This window comes from Danio rerio, chromosome 1, assembly GCF_049306965.1.
Source record: "Danio rerio strain Tuebingen ecotype United States chromosome 1, GRCz12tu, whole genome shotgun sequence".
NCBI classification, from domain to species: Eukaryota; Metazoa; Chordata; class Actinopteri; order Cypriniformes; family Danionidae; genus Danio; species Danio rerio.
In genome coordinates this window covers 44,235,604-44,254,362 of record NC_133176.1, presented here as the reverse complement: position 1 = coordinate 44,254,362, position 18,759 = coordinate 44,235,604, and the positions used below count along the sequence as shown (strand labels likewise).

General features: G+C 37.7%; 1 protein-coding gene and 1 long non-coding RNA gene across 4 annotated transcripts in view; one reads left to right on the top strand and one right to left on the bottom strand.

The window, feature by feature from the left end:
• The window catches only part of LOC141386136 (uncharacterized), a 53,505-nt gene extending 39,994 nt beyond the window's left edge, over positions 1-13,511 (bottom strand). The window contains exon 1 of one of the 2 annotated variants that reach the window (XR_012407392.1): positions 13,337-13,511. This is a non-coding gene — a long non-coding RNA (uncharacterized lncRNA). The remainder of the gene's footprint in view (positions 1-13,336) is intronic. The other variant, XR_012407391.1, reaches the window with a different exon arrangement.
• dok7b (docking protein 7b) overlaps positions 1-18,759 on the top strand; it is a 50,590-nt gene that overhangs the window by 27,871 nt on the left and 3,960 nt on the right. Inside the window, exons 6-10 of one of the 2 annotated variants that reach the window (XM_021476872.3) lie at positions 5,690-5,797; positions 7,704-8,527; positions 16,038-16,077; positions 17,984-18,061; positions 18,158-18,304. In XM_021476872.3, the coding sequence (XP_021332547.1) occupies positions 5,690-5,797; positions 7,704-8,527; positions 16,038-16,077; positions 17,984-18,061; positions 18,158-18,304 (1,197 nt within the window). Of the gene's footprint in view, positions 1-5,689; positions 5,798-7,703; positions 8,528-16,037; positions 16,078-17,980; positions 18,062-18,157; positions 18,305-18,759 lie in introns of both variants that reach the window. The other variant, XM_681035.11, reaches the window with a different exon arrangement.

Sequence of the window (18,759 nt, the reverse complement as noted above, 5' to 3'; positions counted from 1 at the left end):
GTCTTCTTAATTTAACAATTGAATGCTTTAAAAAGGTATTTTAAGTAGATATTTTGCTCTTATTCGAGTAAAAACCACAAAACATTCAAAAAAATTATTCATTTATTTTCCTTTGGCTTAGTCCCTTTATTACCAGGGGTCGCCACAGCAGAATGAACCGCCTACTTATCCAGCATGTGTTTTACACAGCAGATACCCTTCCAGCTGCAACCCAGTACTGGGAAACACCCACACACTCTCTTACTTAATTCACCTGTAGCACATTTCTGTGGGGAAAACAGACACTTCTAGCAGTGAGACAACAATTTACGAAATCACGCTGCATTTTCTCACAACACAAACAATTTACGAAAACGCATTTTTTCAATGCAAACAATTTTACGAAAACACGCTGCATTTTCTCACAACGCAAACAATTTACAAAAATGCTGCATTTTCTCACTATGCAAAAAATTTACGAAAACACGTTGCATTTTCTCACAACACAAACAATTTACGAAAACACATTTTCTCAATGCAAACAATTTTCCGAAAACACGCTGAATTTTCTCACAACACAATTTACGAAAACGCATTTTCTCAATGCAAACAATTTTACGAAAACACGCTGCATTTTCTGAAAACGCAAACAATTTATGAAAATGCTGCATTTTCTCACTATGCAAACAATTTACGAAAACACATTTTCTCAATGCAAACAATTTTACGAAAACACGCTGCATTTTCTCACAACGCAAACAATTTATGAGAACCCGCTGCATTTTCTCACAACGCAAACAATTTATGAAAGCGCACTGCATTTTCTCACAAAGCAAAGAATTTACAAAAACACAGTATTTTCTCAATGCAAACAATTAATGAAATGTGCTGCATTTTTTCTATCCAATTTAGTTTTTTGTAATTGCAAGTCTTATCTTAAATTGGAGCACATTAAGCTCTCTCGGCCACCGTAAGAAGGGCATCCGCTGCGTAAAAAACGTATGCCAGAACAGTTGGTGGTTCATTCCGCTGTGGCAAGCCCTGATATATAAGGGACTAAGACAAAGGAAAATAAATTAACGATTTAAAGAGGTAATTAAATCAAGCTAAAATTGGCAATTGATTACTTTGTTTATTTTGGAGCTATTAACAAAACATAGACTTAACAATTATTCTGAAACTGCATTTATAAGTAATTTATTTTAAGCAGATTTACTTTTTATTCAAACTAGTGCAAAATGTAATATTAGTGAAATGGTTTGTGTCACCATTATGAGTGGTTAAAATTGAGTTCTTTTTTATTACTAGCAGATTTCTACATCTAGCAGTAGCAGGGTGCTGGAGTTCGTTAGGTTTAATTAACTCTAATGAGTCTTTCTTTGTAATGGCGATCACTTTTTAAATTCATGCATTCAGTGGCTCCATCTTGACAGAGCATAATAATATTCATGTGGTACTTATCATTTTAATGGAACCTAACAAGACTTCCCGAATCCTGAATTATTGTCCTAAAAATCAATGCAAGATTCACATTTAGTTTATTGATCGATCCAAGATAGATTTAGCATGTAAGCATAATAGTATATTAAACCGTAATGAGTATGAGATATTATTTTATAGATCAAACTGCCACAATGACACACAGAGAATCGTTGCATTGAGCTGCTGAGCCAGTGATATTGAGATAAAACGATCAGGTCTGGCTGAAAGGTTGCACAGTGGCAAAAGCAGTGAGAATAGAAACCTGCAGAGAGCGGACACGCGGTCAGTAACATAAAAGTAGGATGTGTGGCCTGAAGGTGTTCATGTGAATCATAATCAAAGCTTGTAGGATAGTTCAAACCCCAAGATTGATCAATGGAACAGCAATGTTATGCAGAAGCTGCTCCGAGGCCTTTTTTTCTAATAAATGTAATGTTGCTTGGGGAAAAAAATGTGTATGCTAAATTACTACCCATTTACATAGACCCATTTACAGGGGTGATTTATGCTCTGAGTACGTATTTTTGATGGATGCTATTTATTTTCCTTCATTACATTGATATTGTGAGGCTTGAATTATGATTTTCAAAATGTATGTATGTTTGTGCAGATGAGGGCAAAATTATTAGCCTTCCAGTGCAATATTTATTATTTATTTATATTTATTTTCTATCTATCTATCTATCTATCTATCTATCTATCTATCTATCTATCTATCTATCTATCTATCTATCTATCTATCTATCTATCTATCTATCTATCTATCTATCTATCTATCTATCTATCTATCTATCTATCTATCTATCTGTCTATCCGTCTGTCTGTCTGTCTGTCTGTCTGTCTGTCATTTATTTTATTGTAATATAAGGGCAATATGTGTAATTAGTACAACTATAATTGGGGTAGGCAACGCGGTGGTGCAGTGGGTAATGCTCTTGCCTCACAGCAATTGGGTGAGCTAAATTGTCCATAGTGTATGTGTGTGAATCAGTGTATTGGTGTTTCCCAGTGATGGGTTGCGGCTGGAAGGGCATTCGCTGCATAAAACATATGCCGGATAAGTTTGCGGTTCATTCCGCTATAGCGACATTAATAAAGGGACTGAGCCGAAAAGAAAATTAATGAATTGGGGTTGAGAATGGGCTATTGTTTAATCTCACTCAGGGCATTACATGAGTCAAGACCACTAGTTAACCGGTTAATCCCTGACAGCCTCAAAAACGCACACACAGATACCTGCTCTCTCTCTCACACACGCACACCTACACTCATGTCTGAGACGTTTGCCTTGTCTGTCTGTTATGTTGAGTGTCTATAGAATGTAAATAATGTTAACATCTAATAGTTTCATTTTATCTCAATTTAGATTATTTTCCACAGAATTGTTAGTTTTATGTTAGTATCTCACAATTTTTAGCTTGCAATTCTGAGAGAACTCAATATTTTAAGTAGGAATTTACAGAAATTAAAATTCTGGTCCAAAACAGGAATTTTTTTATGTGCATGGTCGAATACCAAAACCAAAAGTTTTATAATAATTTTATTATTAAATAATATAAAGATGTTTAGGAAAATTTTACATTTAATTTAATTACTTTTTGCAGATTCAAAAAAATTTAATCCAATTAATTAACCACTTTTATTGACAGTAACACAATATAACATATACAGTGTTATTAAATGTAATAGAATAAATGTATCATTATCATTCATCAAAGTCATCAGTATGCTCTATAAACCATAGAATAGAGCTATCAGATTTATTCGAGACCATTTACTGTACATTAAGCTAAACCTTTTTCACAGTCAAAATTTTTGTGCACCCTTAATTGTTAGACAATGTCAGAACTGCATAAAATAAAGCCAGAATTGTGGAACTGCTAAAACACAATTGCAAGAAATAAAGTCATAAATCTGAGACCATATAATGTAAATACAGAATTTCAGATAAAAAATATATAAACTCAAAACTGCAACATTTAAAGTTTGTTATTGTAACAGAAATTCTCAGACAAGGAAAAGAGTCCGAGGGAGAATCATGTTTCTGTGCCTTAAAAGATATTTTAATAAAGATATTTTTCTGTGGACCAACAACGAACATAATCATTTTGAGCATTTTTGATAATGGAAATTGCTTGCAATCATGGCGAAAAATGTTTTCCAGTAATGCTTGGCCCTCAAATTCCACCATTGTCAGTGATTGCCTTCTGCAAGTCTAAATGCATAAATCAAAATCAGTTTACTTTAGTATTTATGACAACACAGTCACTGAATTCTCTGATTCATGCGATGTTACGTTACATTAAGTTCTCGTCTGTCTTACTTCATGCTAAGCTGTCAGGACAGTTGTTTTAGCTGTCATTAAATGTCATTAATTACATGCACTTGATGTATTTTAACCTTTGACATTCAATAAAGGTTGAGCATGAGTTCATAATGCCAGTGATAAATAAGATGTGCAGGGCACTGATTGCAAAATCAGCTTCTGTCAATCAGTCAATTTGTTTTTATATAGTCTGCAGAATAAAAAAAAGCAGAAAAAAGTAGGAGAATGAAATCCTTTAAATAATGTGATTAATATTTGTATACAGCACTGTTTTTTATCTGTGCAAGCAAAAAAAAAAAAGTACATTCACTGGCCACTTTATTAGGTACACCTGTCCAACTGCTCGTTAACGCAAATTTCTAATCAGCCAATCACATGGCAGCAATTCAATGCATTTAGGCATGGAGACATGGTCATGGACACAGTCTGCTGCAGTTCAAACCGAGCATCAGAATGGGGAGGAAAGGGGATTGATGTGGCTTTGAACATGGCATGGTTGTTTTTTTTCACGCACAACAATTTCTAGAGTTTACAGAGAATGGTCTGAAAAAGAGAAAATATCTAGTGAGCGGCAGCTCTGTGGGCGCAATTGCCTTGTTGATGTCAGATGAGAATGGCCAGACTGGTTCCAGCTGAAAGAAAGGCAACAGTAACTCAAGTAACCACTCGTTACCACTGAGCTACGTAGAAGAGCATCTCTGCACACACAACACATCCAACCTTGAGGTGGATGGGCTACAGTAGCAGAAGACCACACCTGGTGCCACTCCTGTCAGCTAAAAACAAGAAGCTAGGCTACAATTCGCACAGGCTCACCAAAATTGGACAATAGAAGATTGGAAAAACTGGTCTGATGAGACTCGATTTCTGCTGAGACATTCGGATGGTAGGGTCAGAATTTAGCATCAACAACATGAAATCATGGATCCATTCTGTCTTGTATCAACGGTTCAGGCTGGTGGTGGGGGTGTGATGATGTGGGGGATATTTTTTGGCACACTTTGGGCCCATTAGTACCAACTGAGCATCGTGTAATCTTTCCAGTATCTTGTTGAATCTATGCCATGAAGGATTAAGGGCAGTTCTGAAGGCAAAAATGGTTCAACCCGGTACCAGTAAGGTGTACCTAATAAAGTGGCTGGTGAGTGTATGTTACTGAACATTTAATGATTTACACATACATATAATATGAAGTATTTTAACACAAAAGCTACACACTTTATTTATTTAAAGGGTTGCAGCACAAAAACAACATGCAGTTTGTTTTTGCTTGTGTGGTATTGATTTTTCAGTCTATTTGTTGCCACTGGCATTGCTTGAAAGCTTTTTGCGCTACTTTAGACCAGCTTGAAATTGACTTTCCATGCTAATTAGATGCCAAAAATATCTACAGTACAGCTAAACCGTGCAAAGTAGGAATGCCTCCATAACAACTTTTCTATCATACATTCTGTTCCAGTTTTCCAGAGGCTTTTATTTACTTGTTCTCCCCTGACTGACTTATTGTTTAATTTGAGCGTTTTGTGTTTGGTGTCCTGATTTATTCTATTGTGTGAGAGAATGATTACCAAACCTACTGGCAAATTCAAAAGGAGGTCTCAAAGCGTCTAGTGTGTGAGTCTGGATCCACATTATGCGAGAGATTATTGCTGTGAGGCTGTGTCTGTGATGTTCCAGTGGAAATTGATAAATGTGCCTAGTGGCTCCGGTAATTCTACCAGCAGAGACAGTGATACAGCAGTGATGGATCGTACATGACTTAATGCTCAGAGACAAATCAGTGCTGTCTGGTGCTTTCTGTGTGACCGTAAGGATTTATGTTGGCACACGTGTGTACAGTATGAATGATGAACACTCACTGTATTGGTTTAATTCAAATGTAATGAAATTCTGTTTCCATAGACCCCAATGCTAACCCGTCGTCTATAGAAGACCGGATTAGCCAGGAGGCTAGTGAGCTGGAGAAAAGACTCAGCATGCTGTCCATTTGTAGTCACCACAGCAGTGCAGGTAATTCAAAAATCATTAACTAAATATACACCTAAAGCAATGTACTCATTTCAAACAGTGAAAATGCAGTTGTAAATGCAAATTCTGTTATAATTTTCTCTTCTTAATGTCATTTCTTTCATCCAAATGTTTTGAATAATCATTACGTTGTTCATTTGCATTTAAAAACTGTTCTTAGTCTTTGTCAAGATCCCAAAGGACTATACAAAGCACAATAAAAGGATTATAAAAGCCATCATATAAAGTCATTCAATCCTAGATGGAAATTGATGTCATTTTTTGTTATCCGCTTGTTAAGTGTGACGTCACGCAGAGCGGCTTCCGGGTTCAAACGCTCTATTCAACTTTATGGGGAGATTTATGAAATGGTAATAATAAACGTTTACAAAGCGATTTAATACTTTCTAAAGTCACGATCGCAAAATATATGTCCATGCCTAATATCCGATGGCCAGAAAGTAATTCATTGTTTTATAAATTGTTAAAAATTTGGTATTTGTCATGCAGCAAGCCCAGAGAGTGTTGTGTACACTATGACTTTATATAAAATTAACTTTAATGTGCAATATGAATAAAAAAGTGATTTCTCCACTCAAGTGAATGGCGGCTTGGACCCGGAAACAGTATTACATGTGTCAAAAACACGTCACCACTTAACAAGCGGATTGAAATTTAATGTTATTTATGTCAGTTTAAGGGATAATAATTTACAGTCAAATCCCAGAAATTTATTCCGAAGGAATTGATTTTTTTTTGTCAGCAGTAATAAATAAAACTGAATTTATATTGGGGATATGTACAAGCAAGTTAAAAATCGACAGAAAGAGAGCACAGTAAAAAGAAAAGCATGAAAGCCTGGACACAATCATCAGACTTTCAAAAGTTTTTGTTCATAGGGCAGTAAAATACTCTGCAAAGACAATGCGCCCTATCATCATAGACCGGACGCAATAAGATGCAACACGTGTTTGACGCGATTTGTTGCCAAGCGCAACCCTAATTTTCACGTTGTGAAATAGCCACGTTGTTTAAATAGCAAAACCATTTGCGTCACTCATGGGCGTGTTGTTCTTTAAAGGAAGTGTGTTAAGGCTCATTGTTGGCGCGTTGCTATTTTGAAGAACTGAAATAGACCGTGTTATTGACCAACTGAAAGCAGGTCTAAAGTCCTGCGCAGAGATCGTTAATTATGCCTGTGCTGCTCCAAACGATTACACATTGCTTAATATACACAGGATGTACAGCAACACACATACATTTCTACCAAAAAAAAACAAAAAAAAACACTACCTCCATGCCTTCTTCACTTCAGGGTGCTTTTTTCAGTTTATTTATGACAGTTTGCATTTGTATAAAGTTATTATTATTTTTATAAGTATTATTTATTATACGCATGTTTTTATCTGCTTTAATTGAAACGTTTGTCTACCTGTCAGATTTTTAGACTTATACACCGCCGTATGGGATAATAGGACGTTGATGTACCTCCGTTTTTTGACCACACTTCATTATTATTGTTCATTTATTAATTTGGTGACTTAAGAAATAGCTTTGAAACAAATCTTTGGGCTTAACAAACAAAAGCTAAATATGTTGGCTAATAAATGTCTTCAGTGGAGTGAGTATGCAACAATTGATCAATCAGATTTCTAAAAATAAATAAAATTAAATAAATAAAAATTTTATTATTTAAGTTTAGTTTGTTCTTCTCATCATATGTCTTTAACAGAGCCAAATAAAGATTCTTCTAAAATTCTTCTTTTTGCTCCACCAATTACTAACTGAACATCGCTATAACTTGATTCATTATCAGTTATACATTTTAGAAATGCACAGACAGTACTGACAAAAGACTCCAAGCAGTGATTTGTTAACCTCTCTCTGTCTCTCTGTCATAACTCCTCAGCCTCCACCTTCAGTTATGGCGCCTCTTTGGCAGGAGATGATCGAAGTATCTCCAGCTCGTCCTCTGAGGCCAGCCATTCTGATAACAGCTTGGGCAGCCGCCTGGCGATCTGGCCGGAGCCAGTCAGACACCCCACCCCTGTCGAACCACCACCGCCACCACCATCATCATCATCATCATCTCATTTATTGGTTACAGGATGTAAAAGCACAGCCTGTTCAGTCAGTACGTCCAGTGACGAGCGCATATATGGAGTTATGATGGGTGGACTTCGCCCCCCGTCCAAACCCCCTCACCCTAGGGGCCTTCAGGAGGCGGGACGGCAGAGCTCCACAGACAGCGGCATCGCCACCGGAAGCCACTCCTCATATTCGGGAAGCTTCTCCTCTTACACTGGGAGCATGGATATTGGCCATGGAGAGACTGACGAGTTTGGATCCTTAATAAGCCTTCCTCAAAACCCCAATTCAGTCTCTATTATAAACACTCCAGTAAGGACAGTTCCCCAGATTCCTGAGGACAACCCATGTGTGTGTTCTCTCCGAGAGGCTGATCAAACACAGGCCAACGTATACACAAGTTCACCTCTGCAGCATTACGATGTCCCTCGCAGGTTCCTACAACACAATCAGGAGCAGTGTTCCACTGGTGTGGTTCAGGACAGAGGGTCTGAATGTGGAGCGGAGAGTGTCCCTGCTGACAACGTCATAAGACAGACTGTCCTGAGGAGATTGAACTCTTGTGGAGTAGACGCAGTGCCACCTGAAGGTCCCACCACAACACGCTTACAACCCATCATCTGTCCTGACTGTGGCGGACGAAAGGTCATTTCAAAATTGTTTTTATGTTGATTTATCGATATATTTATTTTTAGGGATGCACCAAAATAAAAATAAAAAATAGGCAGAAACCAGAAATTCTGAATGAACTTGAGCGAAAACTGAAACCAATATGCCTTGTAATCATTAATTAATTTTCTTTTCGGCTTAGTCCCTTTATTAATCTGGGGTCGCCACAGTGGAATAAACCGCCAACTTATCCAGCACCGCGGATGCCCTTCCAGCTACAACCCATCTCTGGGAAATATCCACACACACTCATCCACGACGGACAATTTAGCCTACCTAATTCACCTGTACCATGTCTTTGGACTGTGGGGGAAAACCGGAGCACCCAGAGGAAACCCACGCGAATGCAGGGAGAACATGCAAACTCCACAGAGAAACGCTAACTGACCCAGCCGAGGCTCGAACCATCGACCCAGCGACCTTCTTGCTGTGAGGCGACAGCACTACCTACTGCGCCTCTGCGTCGCCCCTTTGTAATCATTATTTTATTTAAAAATTAAGTACATTTTATAATAGTAAAAATTTTTTGTATTTTAATAGTTTAAAGGGCCACAAAACCCGCCTGTCTTGGGGTGTTTTCACACATCCAGTTTGAAAAAAGGCAGGAAAGTGGGCATGTCCAGCTCTGTTTAGGTGGGAGTGTCGGGGGAGGGAAAGAGGGAAGGTTTTGCTTAAAAATGGGAGTTGTCATTTGGGCACGCGCTGATTTTCACAGAGGCAAAACAAACACACAGACGTAGGGGAGAAAGACAGTAACTGCGTTTACATGGACATCAGTGATCAAATTATTTACCAAATTATTAATTTGTAGACTGTAACTGCAGTTTGGCACTTTTACTTTCAATCTGGAACATTTCATGCATGCCCCCCCATCACAAATGAGATATTGGATGCGAAGATCTGCAGGAAGAGTGGGAATGAGAGAAAAAAAAAACTTCTGCATTTCTCGGTAACTTAGATGCACTCGGAAGGTAGCATCAGAAAGACGAGTGTGTATAGACTATTCTGTCACAAAATGCAGTGAAAATCCTACACAACAATAATAGTTTGATTAAGGTGTTTACATCTTTACACTCGGAGAGCCGCATTTACAGCGAATCTTTGTCCATGATATTGTAGTGATTTTAAAGTACTTGGTAAACTAACTTATTTACTAAATCGTTTTGACTAAGGTATGTCTTTAAAAACTGAAAGAGTACTGTTGACAATACGAACTAACTTTGCCATCTAAATAAACAAACAAAGATCACTTACCAAATCTGTAAATAGCACAATCAACACCAACTGAAGCTGCATCTTTTTTAAAAGGAGATGAATGGCAAATCTGGATTTCACCATTTCCAGATTCGAAAAGTATGGAATAAGATCAGTCATAAATATTTTGTGCGTATATAAAATTCACGCATCTGTAATCAAAAAATCCTAAAGGAAAACAGAACATACTCGTAATTTTATGAGGGTACAATTCCAAAATCTGCGATTCTCAGATACGACATTTTCTTTGTCTGTTTGTATATGACTTATAAATTTACGATGGGTGTACTTTACAAACACGAAATACAGTTTCACCACGGACATGAAGCCCTGATTACGATTATGAATCAAAATCAGTCAAAATTACATCACAGCTGTAACAGGCATTAATAAACAAGCGAGAGTCATTGATCACAACGGTGTGCTTGCTGGGCACTCGAGCTCCCACACACAGTCTCAGGTAAGATGTTTGTTATTCCCTCTTTGAGAAATGTCCATCAAGACCTTTAATAAAGGTTGAGACTCAATGAGGTCCATTTTCGCTGTGTTTCTTGGACTTTACAGAATCAAAATTAAGAACAGGCCGAGGATAACAAGCTAGCATAATGTAAGTAACGTCACAGGCAGCGAGCGCAGAATATCTCAGTGACTCACTTAGCGCTTCCATACGATGGAATAAAATCCCTGTCATAAATATTTTGTGCGTAAATAAAATAGCAGGAAATGAAAACAAAACCTCATTTACAATAGAGCGCGCTAATTGGTCTTTCTAATGAATTAATGCTGCACATTCATAGACATCCACTCTCCACGCTGAATTACACGCAAAGATCTAATCGCCATGACGCAACTTCAAAAAAGAACGAATTTGCACAAAATAACGCAAAAACAACCAGTTTTCACTTTTTTAGTGAAATATGTGTCCTAATAGTGTTTAAAGCAGCGTGGGACACATAAATGACTGTCAACATCTCAAAAAATTTGTCAAATTATAATAAAACTAAAAACAAGCCAATAAAATAACCACATTTCATAGAACAAAAAACTTAATTCTGAGGGAATGAGTGAGAGGTGTCAGTTTACCAGCACAAGTGCGCTATTGTACACAGCCAGAACTAGCATATTATTTAGGGCAGTGTTTCTCAACCATGTTCTCAAATGGTACACTATGCACTATGTACTTATGCACTTACACATTCAACAGCATAATATTTGAGTGTAGTGTCATCCCAAATTAAACAGTATTTTTTACTTGGAAATTCAAACTGTTTCCCTGATGATGTTTGACGGTCAAATAAATGACCAAACTACCAAATAATACCTGCCATGAGTACAGCCGTATTCACCATCCGAAGGCACTATAATCACTCTTATAGGAGAATTTTGCTTTCACAATCTAAAATAAATAAAGTAATCCAACATTAGTGCCCGAAAGCTTCGCTCCTTCCGCTACATGACCAACATTGAGTGCATGAAGTGCCCATCTTTCCACACATTTTACCGGATGAATAAGAGCATCATCCAGAGTACTCAATTGTTTTAGAGTTTTCAGTGTGAACTCACTACTTACTGTACACTGTTTATACTACAAAATGGCGTAGAGTAGTGCATAGGTACCTCATGTCATGTCTCCTTTATGATCATCAGCTCATTAGATTGAAAGACCTGTAATAGGCATGACAGACAAAGGAGACATCCAAAACATGCAGTGTTGGTGTCCCGCTTGTACCGTGGTTGAGAAACACTGATTTAGGGGATATTTTCATTGTTGTTCTTAGGGCTGGGTGATTTGGCCTAAAATCAAAATCATTAATAATTAAACATTTTAATTCGATTACGATCAATGAACGATTATTTTAATTCTTTATTTTTGCCCTCACAGTTCACTGACAGGATTTGTACAGTAAATGTGCTCACATATTACAAGTTCGAGATTTTTGAATGAAGGGTGCATTAGTTGATTTTAAAATAATTAAAGGAAACACACAATGTCTACTATCTATGATTATTCATTGAACATCAACGTTGAACAACCGAAATTAAAACACAGATTGCATAAAACCAACAGTCTCTTTTTTTCTTATAAAAAAGTAAAAACAAATAGCTTGCTCTTTTGGAAACAAAATATATTTTTTTCAGTGCTTTCAAAAGTAGAAAATAAGCCGTATCTCTTCCAAATAAAACAACTCTTGCATATCCTGTACATATTATTTTAAACGCTGCATTTCTTGCATCATCTGTCAGCAAATATTTTCATATAAATAATAATTTTATTGTAATACAAAATATTTCTCAAGGCAACTCTGTCGCAGCTTCCAATCATCGCAAATGTAGTGCAAACGTGCAACTTGTAGTTCCGTTATTTTATGAGGTGCGCGGGTATGCGACAGAGCGAAGGCTGTGCCGGACCATACCTGTGCGTTCAACGTATAAGTATAAATCAGCCTTAGCAGAGAAGGATCACGTGACTCCAACATGTGGTAGGGAAAGTAATTGAAAAATCTGACCTGGAAAAATTACTTTGATTATAGGTTCTAAATGTCGATTTCGTTTTGCTTTTCGATTAATCACCCAGCCCTAGTTGTTCTGTTGTTGTCTTATTTTTAAAATGCTCTGACAGTTGCAAATTCACTCACAGCTGAGCGTTTTTAGAAGAGCTCTGCATTTTCAGTGCTTTGGTGGACATGCGGACTCTAATGTCCTGTCCACGCATTATTCATTCTTTGAGCCGACTTTGCTCTTCTGGTGAGCGTGCGCTATTCATGCATAGATAAGTATACATGTACATGAGTGGATTATCTACATAGCGAATATTGAGTTATTTTGAACCACAAGGCATTGCCAAGTTATGATAGTACGCTCTGCCGTTCTTGCGATTTGGTCAGTGCAGCAACTAACCTCCTTTGTGGAGTGCAAGCCATTGAAATGAATGGGTTTTGTTGTGCAAAATTTTTCACGTCCAGTCTATAAGATTTTTCACGTCCATGCACTGACGGCTAGAGTGAGAGTGAAAGCAGCAAGCATGAACGACACCAAGTAATGTTTCGAAAAATGCCATTTTATTTGCCTTTTTATTTTCAGCTTTTTTTCTCGGCTGAAAGTGAAAATGCCTTGTTCAGCCAATAATGTTTTTTTTTTTTTTTTTTTTTAAATCAGCGCATCCCTATTTATTTGTTTGTCTGTAACTGGTGCTTTGTGTTACCAAGCTGAATAGTTTGATACTCTACATACAGTGCCTATAATAAATCATCATATCCTCTGACAATCTATACCTTTATTCACATTACACCCTGCTTTCAAAAGACCTTCAGGATAAAGTTGTAGGAAGGCACAGGTTAAGAGAAGAGTACAAAAACTTTTCAAAGGATGGAACAGTTATTTGTAATGCAGTTTCAAGCTGTATGATAAATAAAGTAATAATTGTAAAGGATTATGATGGTTTTCTATAAGCACTGTATGTTAAAGGCTTAGTATGTAAACTGTCAATGTAAATTGAGGTTTAATATATATTAATTAGATTATAAACCTTACCATTTCGTTGGTGTGCAGTGAGTGCACTGTTCTGTGCTTCTGAATGGCTGTGTTTAAATTTCTGTTGTGTTTCGTCTGGTGCAAACAGCCAGATTGTTCATCTCCTCTTCTTCAAGATTGTTCATCTTCTGCAAATCTCCTCACCTAGCGTTGTTAGGACACAGGGTTACAATGTAACCTGCTAACCTAATGTTTACACTCGTAATAGTTATATGATTTGCTAATCAATAACCACCTTATGTGGAACTCTGAATCTGCGCCTCATTTCGGAGTGTGCTACTGTCCACCGGAGGTCGCATTTTGGTCACAGACGCATGCTTTTAGAGACTTTATGACTGAATGAATTAATGAAACTCGTAGTGCTGAAATAAAATTGGCTGAAATAAAGTGGTAGTGGGCGGGTTAAAAGAACCAAAACAAACACAGCATTCTGGCATGTAACACACATTTTCAAAGCGGAATATCTGACTTCAGCATTGTTTTTCAGATCAACCAGAATGTTCACATGTTTCTTAAATATCTGCAAACATATTATGTTATTTTTATGCTTTAGAATGGTCAAAAACTTACATACAGCTCCTTTAACGTATGTGTAACGACTTAAGGAACCTGTACTGATATAGTCAGATGTCATGTCATTTTCATTTGCTTATCCGGGGCCGGGTTGTCTTAGGAGAGAACTCCAGACTTCCCTCTCCCCAGACACTTCCTCCAGCTCTTCTGGGGGGATCCTGAGGCATTCCCAGGCCAGCTGAGAGGCAAAGTCCCTCCAGCGTGTCCTTGGTCCTTCTCCCGGTGGGACCTGCCTGGAACGTTCCCAGAGGACCCTCACAATACGTTTGGGCCTCCTAGGTCTGTCCAGTTTTCCCCCCTGCCAGTGAATCCAACTCACCAGCAGGTGAGAAATCAGTTGACAGCTCTGCCCCACTTGTTATCTTAGTATCCAAGACATACGGTCGGAGATCAGATGATACAACCACAAAGTCTATCATTAACCTCCACCATGGGGTGTCCTGGTGCCATGCACACTGATGGACACCCTTATGCTCAAGTCCAAGTCCAATAACAGAACACCTCTCGGATTCAGATCAGAGAGGCCGTTCCTCCCAATCACACCTCTCCAGGTATCACTTTCCTTACCCACGTGGGCATTGAAGTAGAACAATGTAGTCCTCAGTCTGAGCACCTTTCAGCAGCCCTCCCAAGGACTCCAAGGAGGGTGGGTTTTCTGCACTGGTGTTTGGCCTGTAGGCACAAACCACAGTGAGAGATCTATCCCAGACCCGAAGGCGCAAAGAGGCAACCCTCTCTTACACCAGGGAAAACTCCAACACATGGTGGCTAAGTTGGGGAGATCTAAGCAAGCCCACACCAACCAGCCACCTCTCACCGTGGTCAACTCCAGAGTAGAACAAAGTCCAGCCTTTCACAAGAAGTAGAGTTCCAGAGCCCCAGCTGTGCATGGAGCTGAGCCCAACTATTTCTATTCTATACAGTTCTACCTCCCAAACAAGCTCAAGCTCCTTCCCTTCTAGTTAGGTGACATTCCATGTCCCAAGAGCCAGTTTCTGTGCCGGACGATCAGGTTGTCTTGGTCCTAACCTTCGACCACCACCCGTTCCACAATGCACTGTAGTAATTGTTCTACAATTCAGATGTAGTGCGATTCCAGAATAAATGATTCAGAATGAATAATAAAAATCATTCAAAATTAGATCGCACTTATAAAATATAGACTAAATAGCAGTTAGATAAACTCTATATCCCCTCCCCCACCATTCTGATTTCATAGAGGTCAAGCATTTAAAGCAGCAGATGACCAGACTGCAGCACACACTTAAACAGAATAATATCGTGCGCTTGAGTGGGTGCTAATATAGTCATGGTTATAATTAAATATCCTCCTCTGCTTATACTTACAAACAAAGCTTTTGTTTGAGTCGAAATGCATAATTTTTCTGAAAGCAGACAAACTGTTCTTTGGGTTTGGACTAGAAGTATCCCAGAAAAATCTAAATTCAGCAACAGATCGGTGTGGTGCAGATTGAGCATCAGTTTTCCAGCATGCGCTCCTCTAATCACAGAATCCGGCGTTCCAGCACAAATCCGAGGACTGTTCCAGTGGTCTGTGTCTCTGGATCATGCTCAGCCTTCAGCGTGATGCATCAGCAGGGAACCACAACCTGTTTGTGGACTGAATTTAAATGCATTTGTCATCTCACCACATGCTTCAGGTTGATCTGAGAACACAGTAATATGCTTTAATAAAAACAGTCTGCTTTGACCAAACACTAAACAAACGAAAAAAAAACAAAACAAATCCAAGCGTTTTCCTACTCTGGGCAATCAATATTTCACATTGAAAAACATTCCACTCTCAGCGCTGTGGCTCGCAGCGTTCAATACCTTTGTACAATAGTGATACAATTTCAGCTGCTTATTGAGGCCACAAACATGTCTTCGGGTTTTAAAATGAGTTTTAAGTGCAGGCAGTCAATACTAGTTGTAACGTTTCCTTTAAAGATATAAATAACGCATCAGTTTGAGATTAGATTTTTGCATGTTGTAATACTGCCGTGATTTTGTAAACTTTTAGTAATATTCAGCAGCCCAAGACGCAGGAATGACTGGCACAGTTGATTAAAAGGAATAAAAAGTGCATTAAGCCATTTCTGAATCACTTTTGTTTCTCGTACTGCAGGTGGAAGAGAAAAGCCGTTCTGAGCAGCAGAAGACTGATGGTGAGCATCATGTTATCTGCTTTTCAACTGATCAGAATAAAAGCCTTGGAATAACAAACATGAAGCGACACACTGCCACTTTTACTCGCAAAGGCTATTTATTCAGACTATTTTGTTTCACAATTTTCACAAGGTTTCAAATTTACTTTTAAAAAATCTTGAAAACTTTTTTTTTTTTTTTTTGACAGATGAAAGATGCTAATTTCAATCAGGCAACTGCATTTTTTATAAAGTGAAAAACAAACAAATAGATTTATTTTAAAATTTTAAACAAATTTATTTATATTTATTTCTACTTTTTGTTATAACTATGTATTTCATACATTTGGAATATTTATATTAAATATTTTAATAATAATAATAATATATTGGTTAATTTTATGGAAAGCATATACTCTTAAGAAATCAATTTATTTATAGTATCTCTTATTAATAATATTATACTTTTAAAAATACTATGTCTTATATGGGTACATATTTCTGTTTACTAAAAAGTTTAAAACTACATTTTGGAAACGCTGTTTTTGTTCCTATTTCCGTAAGCTTTATTTGTTATTATGCTGTTGTTTATTTGTATGTTTTTTATATTGTACTCTAACTGGCCACTTTATTAGGTACTGTCAAACTGCTTGTTAACACAAATTTCGAATTTGCCAATTACATGGCAGCAGCTTATTGCCTTTTGGCATGTAGACATGATCAAGACGATCTGCTGCAGTTGCAACAGAGCATCAGAATGAGAAAGAAAGGTAATTTTAGTGGCTTTGAACGTGGCATGGTTATTGGTGCCAGACAGGCTGGTCTGAGTATTTCAGAAACTACTGATCTACTGGGATTTTCATGTACAACCATCTGTAGGTTTTACAGAGAACGATCTGAAAAAGAGAAAATATCCAGTGAGCGGCAGTTCTGTGGGCACAAATGCCTTGTTGATGCCAGAGGTCAGTGGAGAATGGCTAGACTGGTTTCAGCTGAAAGAAAAGCAACAGTAGCTCAAATAACCACTCGTTATAACTGAGGTATGCAAAAGAGCATCTCTGAAAGCACAACATATCCAACCTTGAGGCAGATGGGCTACAGCAGCAGAAGACCACATTGAGTGTCACTCCTGTAAGCTATAAGAACAGGAAATTGAGGCTACAATTCACACAGGCTCACCAAAATTGGACAATAGAAGATTGCAAAAACTGGTCTGATCTGATGATATTTGCTTGGGTCGGAATTTGGGGTCAACAAAATGAAAGCATGGATCCATCCTACCTTGAATCAACAGTTCAGGCTGGTGATGGTGGTGTAATGGTGTGGCGGATTTTTTCTTGGCACACTTTGCCCCTATTAGTACCAATTGAGCTACACCACAGACTACCTGAGTATTGTTGCTGACCAGGTCTATCCGTTTATGACCAAAGTGTACCCATAATCTGATGGCTACTTCCAGTAGGATAACATGTCATGTCATAAAGCGAGAATCATCTCAGACTGGTTTCTTAACATGACAATGAGTTTACTGTACTCAAATTAATCCAATAGAGCACCTTTGGGATGTGGTGGAATGGGAGATTTGCATGATGGATGAGCAGCTGACAAATCTGCAGCAACTGCGTGATGCTATCATGTCAATATGGACCAAAATCTCTGAGTATTTCCAGAATCTATGCCACAGATTAAAGCAATTCTGAAGGCCAAAGAGGGTCCAACCCAGTACTAGTAAGTTGTACCTTATAAAGTGTCCCGTGGGTGTACTGTATAAGTGTAAAAGTTTTATATTGTGTGCTTTGTGTTTAGTAAAAAACAAAGCTGATAACTATAACAACTGATTTACAGCCAAAATCAAGACCGAGCAAGTGCATTGTGTTGGAAGACTTAGTTGCAATTATATTTCCATTCCTTTCGTCCTACTCAGCAGATCCAAAAGGCAATTATGAACAGATGGCATTGATGAGTGATTTGTCCAGGTGGACACAGTTCAGAGCCGGAGAGTATGGTAATTCACATGCCCTCATTTCATATATCTCTCCATCGGATCATAGCATTTCGTTACTATCTGTGTATGAATCTGGTTTCTGCTGTGGTCTTACAGGAGAGGCCGGACTGACAGTCACTGACAGAGCTCAAGGTGATTCTGTAAATTATGTTAACATCCCCATCAGTCCTACATCTAAACGACAGCTGCACTATATGGAGCTGGATCTGCAGGACCGTCCTGAATCAAGCCACACTATCAGAGGTACACAGGATTCCTCTCATAGTATTATCATGATTTGGCTGTAAACGTATACTCTTTGTTGAAGAATTACCTTTAAATATACGCTGTCATTCATCCATTAGTCTAGTCTTCAGTGTCACATGATCCTACAAAAGTGGTTGTATTTTTACTTTTTTGCTTTTTTAACATTTTACATCAACTAAAACTAAAATATATAATAAAATCTTTTTTTATTTATAAAATTATACAGGTCATTCAAAACAAATAAATATTGTTGGTAACATTACAAAAAGAAACACATAGTTAATGTTTTTACTAACATGAATAAATCTTAATTAAAATGTCGTTCACTGTTCATGTTTGTTAATTAAAATACAGTTGTCCATGTTAATATTAGCAAGCAGTGTTGGATTGAAAAATGCATTAGTAAATAAACTACCATTGATAAATGCTATACAAGCATTGTTCATTAGATC